At 39.1% G+C, this 27,219-nt stretch overlaps 4 protein-coding genes across 5 annotated transcripts; 2 read left to right on the top strand and 2 right to left on the bottom strand.

The window, feature by feature from the left end:
* Positions 1 to 4,054: 4,054 nt before the first annotated feature.
* Positions 4,055 to 7,930, bottom strand: LOC108877460 (zinc finger protein 235). Its single transcript, XM_018667505.2, has 2 exons — positions 7,683 to 7,930; positions 4,055 to 6,265 (listed from the first exon to the last, which is right to left on the bottom strand). Exons 1-2 carry the CDS (start codon positions 7,861 to 7,863, stop codon positions 5,139 to 5,141), a joined length of 1,308 nt encoding a protein of 435 aa, XP_018523021.2. The 5' UTR covers positions 7,864 to 7,930; the 3' UTR covers positions 4,055 to 5,138.
* An 805-nt stretch (positions 7,931 to 8,735) lies between these two features.
* Positions 8,736 to 16,513, bottom strand: slc2a10 (solute carrier family 2 member 10). Of its 2 annotated transcripts, none has more exons than XM_018667558.2 (6): positions 16,185 to 16,513; positions 13,409 to 13,484; positions 11,136 to 12,410; positions 10,821 to 10,943; positions 9,172 to 9,307; positions 8,736 to 9,031 (listed from the first exon to the last, which is right to left on the bottom strand). In XM_018667558.2, exons 2-6 carry the CDS (start codon positions 13,410 to 13,412, stop codon positions 8,935 to 8,937), a joined length of 1,635 nt encoding a protein of 544 aa, XP_018523074.1. In that variant the 5' UTR covers positions 13,413 to 13,484; positions 16,185 to 16,513; the 3' UTR covers positions 8,736 to 8,934. The 2 variants fall into 2 exon arrangements, with proteins under 2 accessions (XP_018523074.1, XP_018523075.1); XM_018667559.1 differs by lacking the exon at positions 16,185 to 16,513 and adding an exon at positions 16,005 to 16,174.
* A 713-nt stretch (positions 16,514 to 17,226) lies between these two features.
* On the top strand, positions 17,227 to 18,690 carry tp53rk (TP53 regulating kinase). The gene is made up of 2 exons (XM_018667560.2): positions 17,227 to 17,546; positions 18,065 to 18,690. The coding sequence occupies exons 1-2, from the start codon at positions 17,324 to 17,326 to the stop codon at positions 18,544 to 18,546; spliced, it is 705 nt and encodes a 234-aa protein (XP_018523076.1). The 5' UTR covers positions 17,227 to 17,323; the 3' UTR covers positions 18,547 to 18,690.
* A 1,307-nt stretch (positions 18,691 to 19,997) lies between these two features.
* On the top strand, positions 19,998 to 26,770 carry LOC108877457 (uncharacterized). Its single transcript, XM_051074751.1, has 7 exons — positions 19,998 to 20,144; positions 20,284 to 20,622; positions 21,542 to 21,875; positions 22,014 to 22,133; positions 22,896 to 23,231; positions 24,937 to 25,255; positions 26,053 to 26,770. Exons 3-6 carry the CDS (start codon positions 21,731 to 21,733, stop codon positions 25,107 to 25,109), a joined length of 774 nt encoding a protein of 257 aa, XP_050930708.1. The 5' UTR covers positions 19,998 to 20,144; positions 20,284 to 20,622; positions 21,542 to 21,730; the 3' UTR covers positions 25,110 to 25,255; positions 26,053 to 26,770.
* The last annotated feature ends 449 nt before the right edge of the window (positions 26,771 to 27,219 follow it).

The raw sequence follows: 27,219 nt of genomic DNA, 5'->3' as shown, positions 1-27,219 counted from the left end.
CCAGGGTGAACTGGGGTTCGAACCCAGAACATTCTTGCTGTGAGGTGACAGTGTTAACCACTGCACCACTGTGTTGACCCACATCCAACATTCATCAGGTTATTTTTAGTTAGTTTGCCAAACTATGATGGAAAGTTTCCTAATTCCTTAGATGATCCACGAACATGCCACAATCTATTACACTTCACAAGCAAAACAGACTACAGTCATGATAAACAATTAAACATCTTATGTTGAGCCACTCTAGCAAGATAAAAAATGATGATACAAGGAAAACAACAATCATCTATGTCAATAAATAAAACAGGTATTAAATATTTACAAAAATGCAAATGGAAATCTAATAAGTGTGGCAAAGAGGGAGACTGCAACTAACTCAGTTGAGCTAGCAATAATCCACTCAGAGCAATAACCTACTGCCACAACAATCCAAAGTAATCAACAACAAGCCTAATATTTATTAGTCACTCAATAAATAATTAGTGTTATTTATAAATATAATATATAAATAATAAATAATCATAAGTAATCCTAAAGTAATGTTAAATGGCAAATATCTTGAGAAACAACTTCCACTGGACGCTGACATAGCAGACATCTGCACAACAACACCACCACCACCCCGGCATACAATCTGACAAAACAGGGTCTGATGTCAGTCAGTCAGTCAGTCAGTCCCATGGCAGGATTGCACAGTCCAATTCACATGTGACTTGTTAATTTTATTTTAGCCAACTTTCATGAAGCAAACAGTAAAGCTTTATAAGCATAGATGTCCTAGCCAGCTAACTAGCATTTATCCGAGGCTAGCTGAGCTAGCTAGCAGGACAAATAACAAACTTGCTAAAAACTTGGCGTTGCACCTCCACCCATTCCACCCCACATCACGAACAAATGCCTTACCTTCATCCCTTGACTGTATTTTTTCCTCAATTTTTCTTCCTCTTAAGTTTTTCTGCCCCACTAGGATAACTGCTTTTTGATGCCATAACTCCGCTTGCCATTCATACCCTCGCTGACGGGAATGATGGGTACCTGTCAATCATTCCCATGGTACCTGTCGGCGGACGTCACTCACTGCGTGACAGTGGACTCCACTAGCCACAGATTTTCATTGCGGCATATTTTATTATTATATCCTACGTTTATTTTCAAGCTTATAAGGGATTGCTAAGGAGTCTTTAGCGAACTTTAACCTGGAAGTTTTGTTCAGTTTTGTGTGAAAAGGTTTCCCCTTGGACACCGTCCATAGAGACTGACTTCATTCAGGGTCTTTCTCACAGATCCACGGAACTCCAAAAAACAAAGCAAAAACAAAAAACAAAAAACCCAAACAAACAAACAAACAAAAACTTATTATATTGTGTTTCATTTAATCATTTTTAACCTCATCATGTAAAAAGCACTTTGAATTGTCTTCTTGTTGAAATGTGCTATATAAACACTTTGCCTTGTGGTCGTTTGCGTTGTGATGCGTTACCCTGCTCATCTTATTTCTACACTACAACCCATGAGTCTTGTGCCTGTCATCATGAGAAAAAAACAAACAAACCATATTCCATCAAAAATACTAAATACTTAATTATACTTTATAAAACAGTTAGAGCTCTGTCGAAATGCCAACCTAATATCAGTCTTTCTCTCTTTGTTTTCACAATCAGACATTTTGATAAGAAGAAAAAAGAGAATTGCAAATATTAAGATAAGATAATGCTGCAGCCAAACTTGCAGTGTGCGAAACAGCTGTGTGGGTGCACTGCTGCTGCTCTCCCACGGGAAAGTTATTGAAATTTTATTATGTTAGAATTTGCAGAAGTCAGTGCTCATCAATTTCTGATTAACAATTTCATTATTATTGAAAACAAACATATTTCTTTCCCTCTCTCTCTCTCTATTTGATTATTATTTTATTTATTTATTTATTTATTTATTTTACATTTTTTCAACAGTGCAATGGTCTAATCATTTTAACAGCCTCTCCTCCCTGGCCTTGTCTTGCCTGGCCCTCTCCTCTGCCCTCTTCTGCAGCTCCAGGACATGGTTTTGCTGTTGCCTTTTTGGTGGCCCTCTGACCCTAACTCACTCCCTGCCTCTGGAGTCTGGGTCTCTCGCTCTGGTGGCACTGAATCAGGGGAGGCCGACACTGAAAAGAAAAAGAAAGGCTCTCTCCCCATGCTGAGGCAATAAGACATGAAGGCTGAATAGACAGCCTGCCAACTATTGCCTCATCCATAACAGAGAACCAGTTCCATGTCCCAAGACTGGGTTTCCCTGATGCAGGGCCACTCCCTGTTAGTGGCTTCATGAGCTCCTGCACACACTGCAATTTATATGAAATATCTGAAGCATACAATGACTACAGTGGTCCTTGCAAATGCTAAATACAGTCAAGGCAATATTCAAAGAAACAGTGACTGTGATCCTTTCTCCTGTGCTTTCGCTGTGCGGGTCTATAGTTAAATACAATGAATAAACTAACAATAAGCTTTGCATTTCTTTTTTATGTTTTCAACAGTGTTAATTTGTGAGAATTAGTCCAAAGATTAAGTGTTAACAAATGTGGAAAACCAACTGTAACATGAATATGCCTGAAATATAACAGAAGTAAAACAAATCCTCAACAAAAACAAGAGGAAGATGAGTGGAGATAACTTTGTCTTTATTATTACTTTCTTTTTTTTAAAATGTATGATTGTACATTGCTGCTGTGGGATTGTAGGGTTTCTCCACTATAGAGTGGTTATTCGTGTTAAATCCTGCTGGGAAAAGCTATGCCCAGGCACGGTACAAGTGTTTACCTGAACCCCTAATGAAAGTCTGCTAACTTGGTGATAAATACATTGCATTTCCTTCACAATAAAAACATCCTGACAGGTTGCCAGTGGAAAGCTTTGAAGCAGTGACACGAGGAAAGGTTTGGTTTGCATCAGCAGGAGCTCAACACAGCTCTGATAAGGTTGAAAGTGATCAGTTAACAGAAAAATGAGGCTGATTTGTCAAAGTACAAACAGTAATACAGGAGTGAAACTAAACTCCAAACTACAAAGATTCAGGTAGAAGCTACAAAAGTACTGAGAGATAAACACAGAGCTCTACAAAGAGAGCGTTCTCTTTAGTCTCCAGCACAGTTTAGCTGCCAAGGAAAAGGGAGGAGACCATCAAGAGTTGGTTGGGGTTGGTCCTGCTAACAGCAGCATCACAGCAGCGAGGCTTGTGTAGCTATGCGTGCCTAAAATACACTGAAAAATGGTTTCAAAAGGACATTCAGAGGCTGCTACACAATCCAAAACTTATGGAAATCCTTGCATGATTGGTTAAATATAGATTTCTTCTCTTTCAAATAATCCAGTTAAGAGTCGTCTTGAAGTACGAACATTTGAATTTCTAGTTAATAATATTATCCTAGTAATAAAATACTATACACATGAATGTCATTTCAGTAAATACCCACAGTTGTAGGATGCACTAACAAATTATTTTCTCTACTTAATAAATGTATAAAAAGGTCAAAGTGCCCATGTCACAACTGTCATAACTCTACTATGCCTGGATATAATTTATTTTGGACTCTTGCTGAATTCCTTATTTTTATTTATTATTTCAGTGGCTTTCAACAATATCTATTATGTTATCTTCCTGGGAGTAAATGATGGTTGGTTAAATGTTCCCAGCATAAACTGAAAACATCCTTTCTTCAGGGAGGTATGCCTCTGTGATAGACAGGAAACCTTACTTAAATTGTAGCCTTCAGTAAGTTTGTCACTGTACTTGGCTTCCATGTGTTGTAAATAAAGCCACAGTTCACTTTTCTTAAGTCCTTCCCAGTTCTCCTTCTCACCTTTCCTTGACGTTTTCCATCGAGATCAAGGAAAAATGATTAGGACATTTTTTGACCATTCAACCACCACCAGGGTTTAAGGACCAGGTGGCTCGCCCTTCCTGAGCTCCCACCATCAAACCATCTTGCTGACAGGAAACAGAAACAAGAGGGCTCTCCTTCAGAAACCAAATGAGCTTTTAGCACATCAGGAATATGAGTTTGCAGATATAAACAATTTAAAAGTATAGAAAAACTATTCCCATTTCCAGTTGAAACAAAGACAGAAGACACAATTGGCAGACAACCGTTACCATGCTCATAATGCCCCAGCAGTACTTACTGACAATACATCATACTTGGCATATTTAATATGGTGTTCACCTAAATTCCCACTAGATGGCAGGAATTACAGCTCAAATGGCTCTTGAAAAACTCTTGAATTTTGAATTAAGTGAGGAAAGAGAAGGAATTTGGTGTTTTACAAATCACTGATTTCAGTGTTAGCTTCTTTTCTACTGACTGGAACTCCTGGAACAAGTCCTTCAAGTAGTCAACATTCTGTATCCAATATGTTTCCTCACCAGCATTCAATCCCATGGTGTGCAGTACTTCTTCTTTGAAGGACACAAGGTCCATAAATTATGCAACATTCATCCTCATGCAGAATACACTGTAATCTGTTGGACATTCTCAGTCCCAAGATCCAATCTGATTATTTTTGGACCCCCAGTTCACTAACAGCAACAATAAGATGAAGTAAGAAGTAAGCCGCAATAGTCTCAGGTTTAGAGAGTCAATGTGCCAAATGTAATTTGATCCAGGACATTGTAGTGCCTTCTTCTGAATCTCCTGTCTTCTCTGCCATCTGGGTCCAAAAAGGGTCGTACTTTATATACCAGGATTCTAGTGACCTGCAGTCCTGCTGATCTGTATCTCACAGTCATCATGCAGTACCCATGGAGGGGTTCATAGATGGTCAGCAATGCAGTTTATGGGTCAAGACCACTTTGACTGCACGTTAAGATGGGTTCTATTCGTATTTTCCATTTTGGTTCCAGTTCCCACTTTGCAAAATACACGGATCCATTTAACTCCAAAGAATGTGCTCTCCTCACTTGTTCCTCCTCTGGTGAAAAGACCTTCTGATAAGGGTCAGGTTAGTTTAAGCTGTGATAAGCATAAGTTATTTCTACAATATACTTAAAATTTTTGAATTAGACTACAGCTGCAACTAACAATTATTTTCATTATTTTCACTGCTGATTAATCTGATGATTATTCCCCCAAAACTCACTAGAAGGTTTTCCTCCTGACTGACTCATATGATGTTTCTGGTTAACTGTAGTGTAACTGTTTGACATTTAAGCTTAGGTTCCTGCTCTACAGCTTGACTGCTTTTCTTACCGGGACACTTGTGATTTTTGAGGTGCGATAGCAAACTAAACATTTTCTCACACATGCCGCAACTAAATGGTTTCTCTCCTGTGTGTATTCTCTTGTGTTTATTCAGATTTCCTTTTTCACTAAACCTTTTACCACAAAGTGAGCAAGTAAATGGTTTCTCTCCAGTGTGGACTCTCATGTGTCTGACTAGTGTCCCTCTTTCATTGTACCTTTTCTTACACACTGAGCAGCTGAAAGGCTTCTCTCCAGTGTGAATTCTCATATGTGCAACCAATGTTCCACTCTGAGTGAAGTTTTTACTACAAACTAAGCAACTAAAAGGCTTTTCTCCAGTATGTCTCCTCATGTGTATCTGCAAACTTCCCTTTTGCCTGAATGTCTTACCACACTCAGTACAGTCAAATGGCCTCTCTCCTGTATGACATGTTATGTGTCTTTGCAGAGCTGTGTTGTGCTTAAATGTTTTGCTACATGCTGGGCATTTATAGAGTTTTTTCTGATTATGAGATCTATGAGATGCAGCTTCACTGTCTTTCATGGTGTCTGAACATGGCTGAGGTCTGATCATCTGGTTCCAGTCATCATCCAAGACTTCAGTCTCAGTCTTAAAACACTGTGAGAGGAAAAACTGACCATTGCTGGTTGCTTTTAAAAAACCAGCTACATCCAAGTCAAAGGTTGGTTCTAATCCTCCGCAGTCCTCTCCAAGGGCTCCAGCTTCTGTGTGTTGAGCTGGACTGGTAGCTAGAGGATTTGCCTCTGTGTTCTCCTTGGTTTGGTCTTGATATAGGTGTGAGGACTGAGGATTCTCTACATCAGCTTCACTCTTCATAGAGACAGGAGGGAACTGGAACTCTGGGGTATCAGTCCCCTCCAGACCTGTTTGGAACTGTTGTCCATCCTGACTCGTCCACACTTCCTCTGGTTCCTCTTTAATGTGTGGGGGCTGTGGGGCCTCCTGGTCCAGACTGGGGTCTGACTCGTGCTGCTCAGAGGGAATCTTTGCATTGACAATCAGTGGCTGGATGTCCTGAGACACACCTGAGATACAAACATATAAGATATTGTGTAAAAAAAACTTAGCTAATGAATACTTCTTTAGGACTGCTGTATGCCTACAAAATACAATGAGTAGGGGGTGTGCTGCTATAAGATATTCACTGTCATCACAGTTTAAATCAGTTCAATCAATCAGTTTTTCTCTTTGTAAACATTATGATGTTTTTTTGTTGAAGGAGCTTAGCTGGAGGCAAAACGTCTCCTTACACACAAATAACACTTATGGTTCTTGAAACTTGAAACTTGATAAAATGTGGATACCTGCAGGTAAATTTGTTCATAGTGACTTCCAGAAATGTAAACAACATGATCACACGACTAGAAAAGAAACAAAATACTAGAAATAATTTCTATGCTGAGAATATACTGTAAGTAAGGACAGTACAATAATCATTCTGAAGTTTCTTACTAAGTGAGTACTTTTGTTCTTTGTTGAATGTTCAATGAACTGTTATGAATACGTGACACAGATTTTTTTTCTAAAAAAGGTCATGTCAGACTGTTTCTGCTGCCAAAACAGAGAGGAGAGAAGTAGTTAATGTCTGATGAGGTCAATCATTTATAATCCTAGGAAATATTTCACAATGTGAGTTGTAGAGATGGATTAAGAGTAAAAGCATCAACACTGTAAGGAATTCTAATGAGATGAAAGAATCTTTGTTCAATTAAATTGAAGCTATAATAGTTATTATGGATTTATTTAGTGTGATTAGCTCTCCCTCTGTTTGTTAAGGGCTGTGTTTTAAAACCAGACAGGACACATGAAAAGTCTGGAAGAGCAAGACGATTCTACTGTTCAATAAAAATACTGCCATTGCTGCCATAAGTTGCCATTAATATTTGTCACTTAACTCTTTACCTGAGTTTACTCATCTAACCTTACTAAAATATCACGTTTAGTGCTGAAGTATAGCAAATTTCTTCACACCATGTTTGTCTTGATTTGTACTAGCTGAGGGTTCGTTAACGTAGCCTGGTGCTGCTACTGCCTTTCTAGCTCCTGTTGCCTAGTTACCAGCCACCGTTGTTGCCTAGTTACCAGACAAAGCTGTATTATTTTAGAGGGAGTCATCACACTTTGGTTTTGGCTTGGGATTTTCTTCGATAACCTACGTTCGGATCAAAATAAATTTGTAGCTCGTTGTTTATCTTTAAGATTGGAGAGAGGCGTCGTTTGTGTTTAAGCAATGTCACGCTAATGAGTTATTGATACCGAATTGTTGCACTGACCATATATTGCCATTTTTCGTGTAACTCATTCATGGACTATGGTTAAAGCTTCTGTAGTGTGGTTGCCAAAGCTTACATTATGTAGCTATGAAGCTAAAGCCAACAGCAACACAAAACCTAGTTTACAGACCTAATAAGAGGGAGACCGTTTCACCTCAATGAGACAAACCTGTATGATTGTTTAAGGCTATCCTGATGCCGGAGTGATTCTCAGCCCCCAGTAGCCTGCGTTGGCGTTCGATCTCCTCCTCATATTCCGTTAATGTTCTTTCAAACGCCCCGATTATTTCCTCTACAGCCACAGTCAGGCGCTGATTGACGAACGCTCTTAGTAACTGGATGGTAGACATTCTGAGGGAACAGCTGGCTGCTGCTGCTGCTGTTGCTATTTCTTCTTCTTCGAGTTTGATGGCGGAGTCTTCATCGTCTTCTTGAATTTTCGGCAGACTAGATGCCTCGCAGCACATTGCTGCCCCTCACAGGTTGAACTCAGATTGCAGTTCGGAGTAACAGACTCCATTTCCGTAATTGGAATCTTGATGATGAATTCCAGAAAGACTACAGCTTTCACAACTGCTTGTTGAACCTTGATGGTACTCGGTGGGATTCGGGAAGCACTGTATTTTTCAGATGTGTAGAGCAGAAATGCTTTTTTCTCCCGTCTTTTCCTCCCGTCATATCAAGACCCCCTAGATTAATCCCTGTACATAAAATTGTATAAAAATTTGGTCAAAAACTGCTCCACCTCAGCAGCTACAACACTAACATGTTGCTTACACGCTGATGCTGTAAATTTCCCCATTGTGGGACTAATAAAGGATTATCTTATCTTATGCCCCAGTATTAATAATCCAATGATGTCATATATGGTAATATATCAGTCAGAGGAACCAAACAAGTACTTTATTATTACTATATTGAGTAGTTTTGCTGCTAATACTTACATACTTAAGTTGGATTTTTCTGGTCTTTCACTTATAATGGAGTACTTTTACATTGCTGTATTGGTATTTTGTACTTAAGTAAAGGATCTGAAACTTCTTCCAACACTGTTTACAATGTAAAGCTGTGTGTGACAATGCTGCCAAATAAATGTTTTAAACAGTGGACATCTTGGCCTGAAGTATGAAAATAAGACCTATGTTGTAAAAAATAAATCCCAATAACTGCCAGTTTGGTAGCTGCTATGATCAACATACATGATCACAGAAAGAAAACAAACTCTATAGACAAAGTTTTATTAAGATTCCACACATAGATTTCAATATCAAGTGCAACAGAACAATATCTACCGTCAGTCATAAACAGATCATGATTTTGTTCCAGTTAAGAGTGGGAGGAATCATGTTGTTCTCTTTGAGTCTTCAGTGTGTGTAATATACACCTTGGTGATACCTGGTCTGTTGGCAGTTTAAAAGTATTCACCCTGAGGTACTAATTTGACAGTGCACCCTTTGGTACTGTGGGAAAGTTTTTCTCCACCTGATGCAGCCACAGCACTCTCCTTTGTGGTAAAACCTGCAAAACAAGGCCAGGGACACACACATCACTGATTTATTAGAGCAGAGTAAAATTTTAAGGCAATTTGGCTTTCAGCCAACACTAAATTCTAGTGAATACATTTACATTTTGTCAGTTGAAAGTACTGTTGATCCCACCTGTTCCAACGCAGCTCCTTGTCTATCTCCTCCAGAGTCTTTCCTTTGGTCTCTGGTAGCATGAAATAAAAGAAAATTCCAGCTGCCACAGCGGTCATCCCATACAAGAGAAATATCCTCGACAGACCAATCATATCTGTTAAAATAGAAACACAGTTCACTTCCTAATAGCAATCATTTAATTTGTAATGTACACGTCAAGCATAAGAAATTAGCACAGTTTAGTACAGTAGTACAGTTGGTGTGGTGACCTCACACACAGTAACCCCCAGCACAGCCTCACCCAACCTCCAACTGACTAGAAGACTCAGTCAAACTAAATCAAAATACATTTTCTATACAAACCCCATGAAGTTCGGTGTCGACAGCATTCAGTGTACAGCTTTTTTCCCCCACTGCACTCACAGCAATTTCACGTGAAAATAGTTTAATCTTTTGGAACACCACCGCACTCAATAATGACACTTGTGTGTCACACTAATGACACACAATCAAAATCAAGAAGGGGCTGGACTTACAAAATCAACACTAAACAATGATGGAGGAGAAACTGGTCTAGGCTGTCACAAGTTACTCATGGTCTAATATCAAAGTTACTATAATCAATATTAAAAACAAGAACATGGAGTTCTTTCTATCACTGATGTAAACATAGTCAAATTAAGGCTGAAACTTAAAGCCAAGACTTTAATGGGGCACTTTAATGTAGAATCCTATTTTTTCAGACAGTACCTGAAGAACAAAAAATGTCCCTGTACAAATACTTTCAATCTGGACTGTAGCACCTAATGAGCCAGATATTAGAATTAAATATTGGACTTGCATTCATTGGGTGGCCATAAACATGACTACTCTGTGGTCTGCAGGATGCATAATGAAGCAGCATTTGCTGGTAAGTTTGCCATATCAACCTTGTGTAAGTGTACTGTGTCATTTCGAGTTTTCAGCATTTGACTGGTAGCTTGTTTTGCTGTTTATATTTGTCCAAATAATTTTGCTTATCTATCATTATAGTGGCTAACTACCCACTTAAACTGTACATCCAAACTGACATGTGTTGTTAAAGGTACTGTATGGAAGAATTTGAAGCAATTTACATATAATAATTGCTTTTTAATTAAAATAACATTAAAAAAAATGATTAATTCCCAGATTTTCTCCATTGCCTATAACGCCCTGTAAACTAGTATTGTTTGCTTCGGAATGGAGTCCAAAAGGACCAGCATAAGAAATACACCAACACAAACTCCATGCAATAACAAATAAAACAGACAATTTCTCATGAAGCCTGTTTGGGGATCAAAACCTACCCTGAGCTGGCTCTCCTTCTATTGGACAGGTGAGCCAAGTTACCTTTCTGCCTCATTTAGCGATAATGGTAACTGCTAATAAATGTAATCTATTTGGAGGTGGTGGAGGCAAGGCTCAGTGAATTAGAGACCTGGCTCTGCACCAGGGAAGCTTATTCCAATTTGGCTGTATTCCACATGGCTGTTGTGGTTGGTATTGTTAGTGCTGACTGCCTGACTTAGACCCACTGGGAAATGTAAATGGAACAGAACCATTACTAATGCTATTAGTAACACCCAAGCTTTTCCAAATATGACTACTCAAAATGTCTTCCATGAGAAGGGTGTATGGAAACTCACCAACAGCATTCAAGAAAGTGAATGTGACCAACAGGTTGGCAGCCCAGTTAAAGCAGTTGGTGAATGCGAATGCCCTTCCTCTGACAGCAGCAGGAAATATTTCACTCAGAAGAAGCCAGGTCACTGTTTAAAGACAAAAGAAGAGCTCAATTTCCCAGGTCTAATAATCCACTGGAAAATGTGAAACTATATGGTTGTATTTCAATAAATCTTGCCTCTCAAAGAGTAGCTTTAAATGAATATGAAAATATATGAATACAAGCAATTGAATTCATTTGAACTCTGATAAGACTCATTTTGAGTGAATATACAAACTTGGTCCAAATCCAACGGAGTATGCACTGACAACAGCCATCATACACAGGAGGATGATCCAGTTCACAGCTGGTCCATAGATGCTTGAAGAAGACTCTGGAACAGGTTCCAGTGGATTATGTCCAACTTTATCAAATACAAAATTTTCATCTTGGGTTTTGTTATCAATGTTCTTCTCACCAAGAGGCATATCAAAAACTGACTTATTACCAGGAGTTAAAAGAGGTAGATCTGTTATGTTAATGTTAAAATCTTCAGAATTACAAGACCTCTTAGCATTCGTCACTGAATGTTCACTAAGGAGTCCAATGATTATCAGACACAGCGCCATAACAGAACATCCACTGATGAGCAGGGGCCTCCTGCCGGCCCTATCTGAAAACACCATCGAGGTCACAGTAGCGATGACTTTGACCAGACCCAAGCCCACAGAAGCCAGCACTGCTGAGGAATTGCTCTGAAACCCCACTGAGTGGAAGATGGTGGAGGCATAGAAGAGAACGTTTGGCTGACCTGTGAACTGCTGAAAGAGCACCAATCCAAGCCCAATGACAGTCCGAGTCCTCATATTGTCTTTACGCTGGAACAGGTACATGCTGTCATACTGAACCTTCTCGTTGTCTTTGCTGGAACTGACTTTTGAGTCATCTCCTTCTTGGGTTTCAGTGGGGCTCAAGAGATCTCTTTCAGCCTGACAGCAATTGTATCTTAAAGATTCCGTTGTGCTGGATGGAAGAAACAAAATAGAGACAAGCTGAACCAAAGTCGGGACTATAGCAAATCCAAACATCCACTTCCACCCTCTCCTGGAGTCAGATAGGATGTAGTTGATGGCATAAGCTGCCAGGATGCCCACAGTGATCCCAGATTCATACAGTGTTACTAGGAAGCCCCTATGATCCGGGGTAACTATCTCAGACACATAGATGCAGCAGGACATGGAGGAGATACATATGGCAAAGCCTACTGTGACCCTGCCAACCACTAGCGCAGGGTACGAGCTAATGAGCAGGATAAGACTGCCGGTCAGAATCAGGATGTTGCTGAGGAGGATGGTATTCCTGCGGCCATGGCGGTCAATCAAGCAGCCACCCACAATGGAGGCTAGTAGAGCTCCTATCAACAATGAGCTGACCAGAGCCTCCTGCTGGAAACACGAGAGCCTGAATTCTGCCTTCATCTGCAACAAAGCACCTGAGATGATGCCCAACTCATAACCAAACACCAGGCCACCCAGAGTGGACACCACACTGGCCAGTAGAAGAATGGAGAGACCTAGGAGTAAGGAAATACTCAGGGTTATTTGTGTGTTAATGTGTGACATTCATACCCAAATCTATGCCAATGTCTAGGGGCTGCTGAATTGTCTCTACCAATATTTTTATTAATCTTCTGTAATCTCATTTTAACTCAGCACAGAGTGAAGCAGTCAGGTTATACATTTTCTATAATAAAGTTGGGTATTATGATTAAGTGTGAAAGAGTGAGATATGGAGGACACCTGATGACCAAATATTGAGAGAAATTTTGTACTACTGGTAATATTATTTTTTTTATTATCTTTGCATATAGCAATAATTTTCCTTATAAATGTGGACTACTAAGTCTTGGGTTAATATAACTGAACAAGAAATTGACTGATCACATTTTTCATAATAGGCATAATGTTCTGCATGGTCCTTTACAAAAAAATAAAATAAAGAAGGAAAAAAGTAATTGTTGTCTATACATTTTCTGTGTTTAGTAGGAACTATTCAGTCCAGATATAGTAAATCATTAAAGGTACATCTAATCTCATTATGTCTTTTTACATTGGTCTCCAGTAACAATCATGTTTTAGTTTCCACATGAATGATTCGCTTTTGTCACCCCAACTGCAGCTGTTCATTACATTAATTTGTGAATCTTTGAAGTGCAGGACCTATTGACAGATATGCAAATGAGACAGACTAAAATCCAAATAAAAGCTGCTGAAACTCAGTGCAGATTAAAGATTGCAGGGTCTTCCATTTATATTTGGTAAAATTAAGCTTGCACATCCAGTGTGTGCAAACAGTCTGACAGCAAGTCTAGTTCTCTTTTATTTTAATGGTATTAGTGTAGTTTCAGAGACTTTAGCCCAAAATGCCAGTAATTAGCAGCTTCAACACAAAAATATAGGTATCTGCATGGACTTTAAACAAGTTAAACTCATTACCTTACTTTACATTAGAATTAAACTCTTTAAAAAAAACTGCTGTTGAATATAAAGTACTAATTTACAAACAACTTACCCATTGCCTCTGTCCTGTTATTTACACATTTCAGTCACGCTGTGCAGGACCGGTTTGGTTTCTTAGAAGACATCCCCTGTAAAATATGAGAAAAACATACTCATAAAAAAAAATACTAATAATAATCTCCAGTTTCGTGTGACGCTCTCCTGGTCTGGCACCCACAGAGAGTCTTGTGTCCTGTTCATAGAAAAGACAGGGGAGCAAGAACAAGAGCTTGTTGCAGCCCCATCACCATGACAACCCTCTAGCTGATTGTGATGATTTCATTATGGAGTCCACTTGAGAAGGGCTCAACAAAATGCACAGCTGTGTAAAAATCAGTTGCCAAGTTATATTGTATTATGTATTAATCTTGTTGTCAACAAATCCCATTGAAAAATGTGTGAACTTTAGTTCTTAGAAAGGTAAAGTCAACTTTACCTATTAGAAATTAGGAAACAAATTACCTTAGTAAAAGTGTGTATATAAATAAAGTGAACGTTGCCTGTTAGATTTTTTAGCATTTTTAAAGATGTGAGCACTTATTGAATCTCTCCAATCATGCTATTACAACACTAAAACTACCTGTCACATTAACTTAATATAATCTGCCAAAACAATTTGATATTAGTTGAAATCTATACACTTTGTATATCTTCGTATTGTCATCTTCAGTAAAGTTGACAGAAATAAGGATATGTCATATAAACTTAATATACAGTGCTGAACGTATTCTATACTCAATATCAGATAATCACAAAGTGAAAATAAGATTAAGTATTAATCAATTAAGCATTCAAACTATGACACTTGCTATGACACATGAAATTTAGCTCAGGTTTGTACATTTGCACAGATACAAAACACATTCTGCAACACTTTTTATAGGAGAAGTAGAGCTTCATCAATCTTCTGTTTCCCTTAGCCAAAATTCTAACAAATTCACCCATGTTGATTTCTCATGGGCTTAGATCACCAAATTCTTCTTTCTTTTGTGTAGCATGGTGCAGTGATAAAGGGTTAGTCCTCGTGACAGGGATTCTCACATGATGCAAAAGCCACACCAGTTATCCATGGGTGTTACAATTTATGCAACACAGGAAAAACTTCCTTACACTCCTGCAGGTGCAACAAGAATTTAATTCATATGGTCTGACTACATGCATAAGGACATACAGACAAGGTAGAATCTAGAAATACACCAGATTTGGACACGAGACTGGATTATTATGGCATTAGGTCTACATTCTTCTTTGAAGATATACTGTATATCTCCATTCCTGAAATGGCTTTGTCAAGGATGTTGAACACACGTCTTTTGACTGACAAGGAGTGATAGAGGGATCATTAGAATGTGTATGATCCACACACACACTTTGATCAAGGTGTTTATTCACTTTGGAGGATGTGAACCATCCTCTCAGGTGCCTGAGAAAGCCCTGTCCAGCAATCATCTTTAAGGATGTCTTTTAAAGACTCCAGTGACACATAAACAACCTCATATGCAGGGAACATATCTACAGACTGAGACTGTAGAATTGCATTTGCTGGTTTCAAGACATCGAGCACTCTCACTAGAAATTCATCAAAGAAATGATGCTTTCTAATCTGAATTAACAACCCTGATGCACAGTCTTCATTCTCAACTATGCAGCAACATACTTTTCTGACACGTAGTGGTGAAGGAAGAGGTTATACAAGGAACTAGGTATAGGCTGAAAAATCTGCTGTGTCACCCACACAGCATGCACATCCAGTATGGCTGGAGGTTAAAACTGGATATGTGGAATATATCTGTCAAGTTTCTACTGAAGCAACTCTTGCACGCCACCTCATATTGCACCCATAACCACTGCATAATGACACTATATACTATATTGTCAGCACTTTAGCCAGCATCATTAATCAGTGTTTTAACTCTATCTTCTGCAACAGTAATATGGTTTATTTAGCACTATAATATTAGTATAGCTGTCACACATAAGCCATCTTATTAAAAAAACAAATTACCTTAGTAAAAGTGTGTATATAAATAAAGTGAACGTTGCCTGTTAGAATGTTAAATGTTAAAAAACAATCGGGTCAAAGCTGGTTTATCTAGTTGCTTGATCCTGCTGACCACTGAACAAACAAACGACACGGGTGAAAACGTAATCACCTTGGCACAGGTAATAAAGTATTCATAATTCAACACTGTGTCATAATTAATACATTCATGTTAATACATTAAAAGGTAATGGACCAGCTAGCCTACTTTACTACTTTGCAAACTGTTCGGTAGTTTAATCTACAGCACTGCATTACATTTATAAGCTCTGGAACTATTGAGATAAATGTAGTGGGCGAAAAATACAATATTTCCATGTAAACTGTTGTAGCGTAGAAGAAGCTAGGCTATTAAGTGGCATAAAATGGATATACTAAAATCGTAACTACTTGAGTAAATGTGCTTAGTTACATTCCACCACTGAATCTCTTGTTTGCTTGTTTTTGCTGTTGTTGATTTGTTTGTTTTTTTCCTTTTGGTTTGAAAGGAGAACAGATCGTCTTTACAGCCCTCTTTGTAACTTAATTATAGTTCCTAAAAAAGTTTATGTTGTGGACATGTACAGACCCGTTACTCATCAGCTCACACTATCCGGACAGGAACCGGAGCCGTTGTTGAACGAGACAAGACAGATGCAGCTCCCTGCTCCATCGCTGTCTTTTTAACATTGTTATGAGGTCCGAAGGCACCTCAGTCCACCGTGAACTTGTCGGCTATGAGACCTCCATGGAAGAAAATCTGACTCACCGTGAGCAGCAGAGGGGATAAACAGCTAAAGATGCTCCTAGAAAACTGCTGGAAGTTCAGGAAGTTGGAGCTACGTGGCAGCCGTGTCAAGTTGCAGGAGGAAAATCCTCCTAACGAAGTTTTGACGCCAGAGGTCGACAAGTGTCCAACTTCCCCAGACAGGAAAGTTTCAGGGAGGCTCAGTACACCGCCCGTAGCTTCGACCGATAGCATGGTCCGGTTCAAGTCAGTTCAGTTATAAACGTATTATTATTATCATTATTATTATTTCTGATGTTGGAATTGACAGGGTAAGTAGCAGCCAGGTGCTGCTAATTAAATGCCCTTGATTAACTGATCATCAGCAGGTGTGGCACCTGACGTTTTGGCAGTCTGCTGGTCTGGAGCATTCAGGTGTGTATCAACACAATGCCAAAGACGAAAGACATCTATCATGGGGTCTTTGACGCATGGCCTCTCCATTTTGGCTTCATTTTTGTTAAATAAATAATGACACAGTGGAATCTGTGGAATGTGTGTTGTTTTACAACTGATGTAAGAGTTAAATAATTTTAGAAACTGTTAAGGACCAGATGATTTTTTTTTAAATTATGTCTTGATATGTAAGACCCTGGAATTCGAAGAGGGTGCACTTTCTTTTCACAGTGGCGAAAAATACAATATTTCCATGTAAACTGTTGTAGCGTAGAAGTAGTTAGGCTATTAAGTGGCATAAAATGGATATACTAAAATCGTAACTACTTGAGTAATTGTGCTTAGTTACATTCAACCACTGAGTCTATCTCTTGTTTGTTTTTTTGTTGTTGTTGTTGTTTTGTTGTTTTTGTTGTTTTGTTGACAACAGACAAGTAGTCTGTTGTCTAAATAGATGAAAATGTCTGGCAAGGAAAAAAAATACCTTGCTTGCATACAGTCATTTATATTTGACTGTATGCAAGCGTAGACTGTATGTAAGTGTATAAATGTGTATGTATATATATGTGTGTGTGTGTGATATGTCATGTCTATGTTATATGTGTATCTGTGACGTTTCCTTCTATAGTGATTGTGTATTCGTGGTGGCCGCTGGGGGGCAGCATGGAGAAACAGAGGAGAAGAAGTACATTGACGTGAGACAGTAGAAGAAGGCAGGAGTAAACATGGCTCAGGAAAAGGGAACGGCAGTTCCAGTTTTACTTAGTAAAGCAGAGTTATTAAAACAAGGAGCAGAAGCCCGGGTGTACCGAGCAGAATTTCTGGGAAAGCCAGCGATAGTGAAAGAAAGGTTCCCAAAACGCTATAGACACCCGGTGCTGGACGAAAAGCTGACACACCGCAGGACGGTGCAGGAGGTCCGCTCAATACTGCGCTGCCGGAAAGCAGGTACGTTCAACAGCAGTCCTCTACTGGTTTGAGAAGCCATTATAATTTGCAGAACTCTAACAGTAAAAAAAATTGAGCACAGTTATTAACTTCACTCCGTAGCTATCCTCTAAGGAGGGCTGTTATGTTACAGGCCGTGTAGTAAACCTTTACACATGCGCAAACCTGAAATTTACTGGATATTACTACAATTGCACCATTTCCTCGTGTTTGAATAACATTTAGTTAAAAAGTAAAGCGACCACCGTTTTTAGGAAATTGTTGAGCTTTTATAAAAATGAAACAAATAAAGTATTTGTGAGATGTTTCTAGTTGGAACTAGTGGGCTTGAGGTTGCCACAAAAGGGGTAACCTACATTGTTGGTTTTGGTCTTTTCATGCAATGTGTCAACAGTTACACAGCACAGCATAATCCCAGTCATATCCTCTCACACTAGACCTGCTAAAACACACAGATTATAGTATTAATAATTAGCCACACATTTAGATAAATCATACTCTCCTTCTCTTCTCCTCAGGCATATCTGCCCCTGTAGTCTACTTTGTGGACTACACCTCCCACTGTATTTTCTTGGAGGAAATTGTGGGCTCCTCGACTGTGCGTGACCACATTGCATCTACTCAGCAGTCCTGTAAGGACCAGGAGCTGGAGCGGCTGGCTCAGCAGATGGGCCAGATCCTGGCCAGAATGCACGATGAGGACGTCATCCACGGAGACCTGACCACCTCCAACATGCTGCTGAGACGTGGCACGGAGGATGAAGAGTCCGATCTGGTCCTCATTGACTTCGGCTTGAGTTACATCTCTGCTTTGCCGGAGGATAAGGGGGTGGACTTGTATGTGCTGGAGAAGGCTTTCCTCAGTACCCACCCCAACACAGAGGCACTGTTTCAAAAGCTGCTGAAGAGCTACACAGCGTCATCCAAGAAGTCGTCAGCAGTCATTAAAAAGCTTGACGAGGTTCGGTTGAGAGGGAGGAAGAGGTCCATGGTGGGATGACGATCCAAGCTGCGTTCAGGGACAAACCTCTCTGGAAATGATGTGTCTAAAAATGTGCTTAAATTATAAAGCTGTTATTGTGCACAAAGGACTGTTGTATGTGAAGTAACAATAAAGAATAAAAAAAAGTATTTTCTAGTAAAATGGACGAAAGTTTTTTTTTTCTTATGATAGACTGATGAAACAAAATGACGTTGCCACATGTTAGAGCAGTTCATCTGCTAACGTGTACCAAAATGTCTAATACAAAGACAGATTACTTATCCATTAGGACACCAGCTTCCACATGTTCAGTATTGCAGATAGTGTGGTAACATGTGAGCACCCCATAAAGAGAAAACAGAATTTACTGAAACTGAAATATCACATTGACAGAAGTATTCAGACCCTTTTCTATGACACTTTAGCTCAGCTTTCTCCTGTGTCTCTTGATTGTTTTTGAGATGTCTCTACACCTTGAGTGGTGCCCACCTGGGGTAAATTCAACTGATTGCACATGATTTGGAAAGGCACACATCTGTCCATCTAAGGACTCACAGCTGACAATGCATATGAAAGCAATATCCAATGAGGCCAAAGTTCAGAGACAGTGGAAGGCTGTAAAAAAAATGCTGCTGCATTGAAGCTTACAAAGAGCATAGTGGGCTCCATAATTCTTACATGGTAAAAGTTTGGAACAAAGACAAAAAGCTCTAGGAAGAGGTGGCCGCCCAGTGAAACAGAGAACATGTCTTGGCTGCATTGATACTCTAGGTCAGATAAAGTAATTTTGACAGGAATAAAAGCATGCATAATGTTCAGTGCGATGCTTTTTTTTTTTTGCTAGTTGTCCTAGCAAACAGTCCTAACTGTTAGTTAGGACTTACCTACATTTATGAAAGGGATGGATGGATGAGAGCAATACACTGTAACTGAAACATCCCTGGTTCAATTCTGGCTGCAGAGCCTTTGTTGCATGTCATCCCCATTGCTTCTGTTAGTAAAGACTAACAATTGCAAAGTGAAAAAAGGGCAAAACACACCCACTACCATTGTGGCTGAAACAAAGTAAACGTGTCCGCTTTCCTTCTTTTAACTGACTGGCTCCAGGTGTGTGAAAGTTCAGTTGACTGACTGGGTATGTAGAGAATCAGATGCAGGTTGTAAATGCAGTGCTGTTATGCAAGAAAATACGCATGAAATGGTGAGATAGTATTCAACAACTGTGATTAATATTGATGACTTATCTCAGTGACTGAGTTGTTACTCATATTACAGCACATGTATTTCAGCAGGGTGGCATGCAGGAGATTGTAGCCACAGGTCAAAGTCCAAAAGTACATTAGAATAACCAATATTATTATCATGTAGTTCACACCCTGGTGAATGTTTGCCAGCAACAGCCAAACCCAACTTAACATGTGCACTGACACAGCAACCATGTGATCCTCAATCCAGGGAATCTGTTTGAACTGTGCGAACACACTGGTGTGTCGTAGTTCACTTTCATAATCACTTCAGCATGTACTGACAGCGTGACATCTGAATCCCAATGGAGCGCCAACAACAAATTATAAAAACTATGATAAAAATCATAGTTATTGTTTTGCACTGTAGAGGTAAGTGTGGATCATTGTTTTTGAGTGTTTCCGTGTCAAGTTGTATAGGAGAGGTCGAAGCTCTGTTTGTCTTGTGTATTGTCTTTTTGCAAACTCATCGTATCTCACGCACTGCAGGCAATCCCTTCTATGTTTTCAGGTTCCTCGGCTGACGAGACAAGGAAGCTCAGTGTCTTGGTGGGCACGGATGTAACTGTCAGCTGCCTGTTCAACAAACTGTCTAAGTTGGTGGACTGGAGCACTCTCACAATTGAGTGGAACATGGTGGATAAACATGCAGAGAAGAACATTGTGTACACCTTTGAGGATGGGAGCGTACATGTATACAGAGATGGCTCCGTTGTGGATAAAATGGGATTGCTTCAAAGCAATGCATCTCTGCAGCTGCATAATGTGACTGTGGGAGATGAAGGACTATACACCTGCAGGATCATCACACCTGTGGTCTACACAGAGACCACTTCACTAGAAGTGCTGGGTATTTTCCCTTTCGGTTTCTATTCAAATTTGTGTTACATATGTTGATTTAGAAATTAGCTCAGTCTGTACTTTTCTATCATTAAATGACCTATTATCAACATCCTGTTTATTACTGACAAGGTCACACAAAAATATTTTATTTGCCTTTTTCCTACTGATAATGGCGCAGCACAACTAATGAAGACTGGTTTAATGGTGTGGAGAATGTTTTCTTGCCACACTTTGGGTTTAATGCCACCAAGAACTAAAGCTGTTCTGAGAGTATAAGTATTAGTATGGTTTCCCTACTAAAGTGCTTGATGAGTGTAAATGTGATCCATTATTGATATAAGAATATTGATTACTGCAGCTTTAAAGAGAGCTGTCTCAAACTTAAAGTGATTTAAGATTTTTTTTTATCTTAATTTGTGAGTCCATTTTAAAACCCAGAAATGAAATCTTATCTTCTACATTCAGTGATTTTTTTTGCAATTAAACTATGCATAAACTATAAATGCAAATCTAATAATCAATTTATAATAATTGTTTTTAATAATTTTATGAAGTAATTGTAATTAAACAAATTACAATGCACAATGTTATCATTCCATCAGTATTCTGATGATGGAATCAAAATTTATTTCATTGACAGATAACCTCTGGAAGCATAAAGTATATCAATTCGGTCTCAAAATGTCAAAATACTTACATAAACTGCTGCCATACATAAACTGGGCAGCTAACAGCTGCTGCTCAGCTGTTTATAGGTTGACACTTTTGAGGTGCTGCCACAAATAAATCAGTGATGTAAAGTAAATCAGTGATGTCACTGCAGGTTGCTGTTAGCAAACAATTGTTGCAGTATCACTGATTGGACTATGGCTACACCCTACAAAAAAAAAATCTATAAATGTACTGTGTTTGACCTGATCCAACAGCTCGGCCATCACTGTCCGTACCAGAAAGAGCAGCAGTGACAGAAGGGGAGGAAAAGACCATACAGTGTGACATCACAGGTTTCTACCCAGAGAAACTGGACGTGACATGGTACTTTCAAAATGGCTCCCGAACCATCCATGCAGGTATAAGCCACTTTTCCCGTGTATGCACCGAAATGGCTGTTCACAATGCAGATGGCACCTACAGTATACGCAGCGGCATCACATTGCACTCCTCAGCAGTCAAGGGATGGAGAGATGCGCATCATCTGCCAGGTGGATCACCGCACCTACACCCGGCCACACAACAGATCTGTCATCCTGACTGTTCAAGGTGGGGTTAAATTTAATCCTTCTCTCATTCTTCAAACTCTGAATTCAGGTCATTATCCATTGATCCACTGACTTATATACAGTATTTACTGTACACATATATGTTATACACATCTCACGAAATCCCTTTTCCTTGCAGCTCCATCACAGCCTCTTTATAACGCTGTCACACTGATAGCTGTCACTAGTGCCATCAGTTTGCTGATGGTAACCTCTGTTATTGGAGGCACTCTGCTTCTCTACATGTATTTCTGCAAAGGTATGTCAAAGTGAACGACAAACAAAGTTTATCTATTATTGAATCTAATCAGGCCGATGTCACCATTGCCTTTAAAAATTGCACCAGATCAGTGTGGAAAGGATGGAATTTGCTAAATTTCATATTAATTGTAGAACTGATCTACATGCACTCTTTATCTGGTCCCTTTCCAGAGGCCAGTTTGATTTAGAGGAACCCACCAGGGGCTGTTGCCCCAAAAACACAACTCCCAGGATTAGCAGGACACATAAACCCCTCCACCATATTTAATTAAGGTGGCAATTCTCAGAGCAGTACAGGAAAAAACAAAAACAATAACTCCATGGGTACCTTTATATGCTGCACTTGAGTATTGGAACTTCACTTTACTGTCTTCATTTTGCAGAGCGGGGTTTGTGTAAAACATACCATGGTGCACTGTTAAATGAAAGGAAAAACAACATTAAATGTCTCACTAAGGTGTTTTTGCACCAAGAAACTCCAGAATAGCTTCAGTGCTCCCTGTCATAGATTCTCCTTGTGTGTTTAACATCTTCTAAGATGAACAGCATTCTTCTAAGATAATCCCTTACTTGTTTTCATGATGATGGGACTTCATTCACTGAAACCCCCAAAGAGAACCTGGGAAGGGTCTTTTGACTGTGAAAGCCTTTAATTTTTCACCTGTATAATTCAAGTTTGACTCATGATCACAATGAAAAGAGCATTCCTGATTATTTCCGTTCTAACTATACAATTACATGCCTTCATCTCTCTCAACAGCTCCGCCAAGTGTTTCTGAAATAAGCCAATCTGGCATCATATATGCTCAGGTGCCAAGTGAACTCAAATGCACCATCCAAGGAGCAAGACAGCGAGAGATCAGAGTGAAATGGTTTAAACTAAGGAGCGGTGCAGACTCAGTGGTTGAGTCAGAATCAATTCCTCTAATGGTCAGTGAGGATCTGAGCGAAGAGGCTTGTCTGCATTCAGATGGGAAACACCACACATCTGTCCTGACCGTGTGTCTGACTGTGACTGAAGACCTGAACAAATACCGGTGTATAGTGCTCTGCAGGGGCAAGACCTTTAACAGAGAGACCACAGTCAGGGTAAAAGGTGAGTAACTGTAGCTTCTTTTTTTCTAATCCCAATTTTTCTAATTAACTCAAATGCCCACATTATTTTTTTTATACCCAAAGGTATTTTTAAATCCAAAGGTCCTCCAAGATGTACAGACAATATAATCTCATACAACTGGAACAGGATTTATATTTATAACTCCATAATTTGAAAACTGGCTCCTCTCCTTCAGGGGTCATATGCTGCATTATTTAACTGATCACTTTTACATTCCAAAATATGAACAACCACAGTCAGCTGTTTTATTTAAAACACACAATTAAAAACATACAATGTTGAACTTGAATTATAGGCTATCATGAGCTAACTTAACAGCCTATGGCACTTTATATTTTTCTAGTGATGCACACCTGTTTCTGAACAGTCAGCTGGGGTTGCTGTGTGGTTTGTAGGGGCCTAAGTTGCACCAGTGTTCTCATTAGTAGGACAGGGCAATGCATTTTTACCATATGAGTTGAACTGAGGCACAATGGTATAAAAAGGCATGAAACTGCATAGCTTTTCCCGTTTGTGGTCACCTCTACTGTGTTTTAATGCAGGTGAATTTATGACACGGTTGCTCTCATATGCTATTCTGTATCCAGTGTCAGATATTCAAGTGGGCAAGAAATACATAGAAATAAATTTGGTCTCAATAGAAACAGTTGGAAGCTAGTTACTAATAAAATCTACAGGTATGGGCCATTTTATGACCACAACATCCTCTGATAAAAATACAATTTATGACTGCAGCTTTGTGATATATCACATTCTAAGAGTGTTCAAAGAGAAGTTGTCCTCCTAATTCATAGTGTTCAGTATTTACATGGCATGTGACACTCTGGTAACCATGTTAAATAAATCTAAATACCTATATAATAGATTATGATTATTTATCATGCGTAGTCCTAATATGATATGAAATAATGACAATCCAAGAGCTTTGCAGATGATGGAGCATCTTAGAAAGAAAAGATAACAGCATATTGGATTTTATAAGGTTGGCTCAGAGGTGGAAGATACTGCATTCTTATCACAACCCCATTATAGGGTACAGCAACCACAAGTGCAACACTGCGGTGCTGCCACTGTTAAGCAGTGAACCATAAAAAGGCTGGAGAAACCCTGCCACATTATATGTGGTAATTTGATCCATAACTAATTTGAAATTCTTGATTAGTTGAGCCGTGAAGGCTTGTGACAACATGTCAGAAGCTGAAGAAATTTAGATTGGTGGTATAGTTTGTAGTTAAGTTTGTGTATTACATGTACAGTATATTGCATAATATTCAAATTCTGCTTGTCTATCCTGATTGGAAAGTATATATAAGGGCAAGTATATTCTCAAGATCATATCAATGTACACATTCATCTGAGCAGTTTTCTTCCACAATGGTCAGTCAAACTTTGTGTAGATTACAATTAATCGCATACTTAGTGTCCTCCTTATTTACTTGACTAAAACACTGTGCTTCTTTAGTTGCACCCATTAATGTTTATTACAACCAATGGGATCATATATGAGAGTTGACTGTATTGCACAATTGATTAACAGTACACCAGAATGTGAAATGATTTAATAGTCATATGTTCAGAGAGTATGAAGAATTCTGTCTGTATTATTATTATCTTGTATTAATGACTCTTACCTTATCTATCACCACTGCCATCTTCTTACAACACACACTCACACACACTCCAGTGGAGCCATCTTTCCTCCAGATCTCCAGCATCCCTCAGATCCCTAAGGTGGAGCGGCTGCTGATTCTCTGCTGTCGGGTAGAGAACTTCTACCCCCAAGACATCAACCTGGAGTGGTCCAGGAATGACTGGGGAAGAGGTCCGCACTGTCACACACTTTGGACCATTCTCTGACCACAATCACCTCTACAGCGTGTGGAGTAAGATCCAGCTGGTAATGGCCAGAGAAGATGAGAGGGCTGTCTATACCTGCCGTGTTTACCACTCCAGCTTCCCTGCTCCGGGCTATAAAGATGTCCTGTACCACATCAACACTAAAGGTAGAAGCACCAAATGTTTTTCTGTTTTTAGATAATTTAGTTCATTTGTGTTAAAGGTCTTAAACTCTTTTAACACAAATAACAAATATCATGAAACCTTTGTTAAAGCAATCACAGACAAACACCAGTGGAACTGTGGTAAGGACCGAAGCCCTTAAGAGTTTTAAAAGTAATCAATAAATTCTTACTCAATTCGAAAACATACTGAGAGCCAGTGTAAAGAAGCTAAAACAAGAGAGATGGTTCTGGTTAAAAGCCTGGCAACAGAGCTCTGTACAATCTACTCTGGAGTCAATGAATAGATTTGTGGCTAAGACAAGTAAAAACAGCTAAGTATACACCTGAGTTTGTGCTGAATAAGGGAATATGATGCACATAGAGACAGTTTTAAAAGGTGCTTAAAACAGCCAAAATTAACAAAAATGAAGCTAGACTCCAGAGGAATACTATCTTTGTGGTGTGTTTTATAAAAAACCTCAAGTACTGCATCCTCAAAACACAATATTTCTGTGATACTTTCCAATTGTCCAGTAATAAGAATCACTTTCCTTATAACATTCTCAGAATTCATTCAATTTTATGCAGATGTTCATATATTGAAATGAAGACTTCATTTGCCATATCGTTTGTCCCTCTATCCTTACCTGAAGAGGATAAACATAGGCTGATTTCAAAATTTCTTTCCACATTAATATAGCCTACAAAAATGCAAGAAATGTATTAATCTCAGAAAGCTTCACTTCCAGTAATACCTCTCAGTATGTATTATGATATGTGTCTGATGTCTGCTGAAACAGGAACTGCTCCTAATGTGATGTTCATCAACTGTGAACCGCTGTGTCCTCTGCTGAGGGAAGAGTGTACACTGCACCTGTGCATCAAAGATTTCTGTCCTGAGGACGTATCAGTGACTTGGACTAAAGACGAAGAAACAGTTCTCTCTGACGTCTTCAACACTCCCCCCAGCCTGAACATCAACGGCCTCTACTCTATGTTCAGTTTTCTAAAACTCACTCCCACAAAGGACGACAGGGGCTCCAAATTCAGGTGCCGGGTGGTCCACAGCGCTCAGAAGGAGCCTGAGGAGAGGTTCTTCACACTGCCGACCATGCACCTGACAGATGGCTCCTGATGTCGCAGTGTAAACTGTTGTATTTCAACCTAGTAGTTTGATTGGTACAGGTCAGTAGAGTTAAATCAGCATCTGGGAAATATAATGGGCTTACCATATCTAGTCCAGTCATTGCTGTCCACCTCACTTATGATGGATATTGCCTCTTGTTTTTTAGTATTAAGTATCAAAGATGAGCTTATTTTTAAAATAACAATTTAGTAACATTTATATTGTATTTTATGTAGAAAAACTTTTGGTAAACATTTTATTTTATGGGTTTATAATATCTTTTTTTAAATATCTTGGGAAGTTTCCTGGAAATAACTATGAAATTTATAGAGAAAATAAAACTTTCTTCTCCATCTAAATCCAAGTAAGTATTATTCATTTTTTGGTCTATGTTGAATTATGTATTATCTTGAAAGACTTCACATTTTTGCCTTGTTCAGCACTGACTCCAGCCGACTACAACACCGACACCACATAAGATCACTGGAAACCAGTGATCTTATCAACAAACTCACAAAGTTAACACTGATTACCTAGCAGGACACCGCTGATAAATGTCAGTAACAGATGCAATTTCTTCTTCTGTCCCATGATAAGGAATGTGCACAATTAAATGTTGTTGCACTTGCTGGTTGGCACCAGAAATATTAGTCAGTTAAACTAATCACTAATATTTTATTAATGTGCAATGTAAAGCTCAGTCTTTCACTTCAGTCTCTGCCAGTTCGTTGTGAGCCTCAGAGTGGCGAACGCTGTGGCTGACTCTCTTTGCCTTGCTTTGGATACAAGTTAATGTTGTCTTTGCTAAACCTGTAGATTTTGCCATACCTGTCTCTCTTGT

Source organism: Lates calcarifer, linkage group LG12 (assembly GCF_001640805.2).
Source record: "Lates calcarifer isolate ASB-BC8 linkage group LG12, TLL_Latcal_v3, whole genome shotgun sequence".
Classification (NCBI taxonomy): Eukaryota; Metazoa; Chordata; class Actinopteri; family Centropomidae; genus Lates; species Lates calcarifer.
Note: the sequence above shows the minus strand (reverse complement) of the source record. Positions and strands in the feature narration are given on the sequence as shown.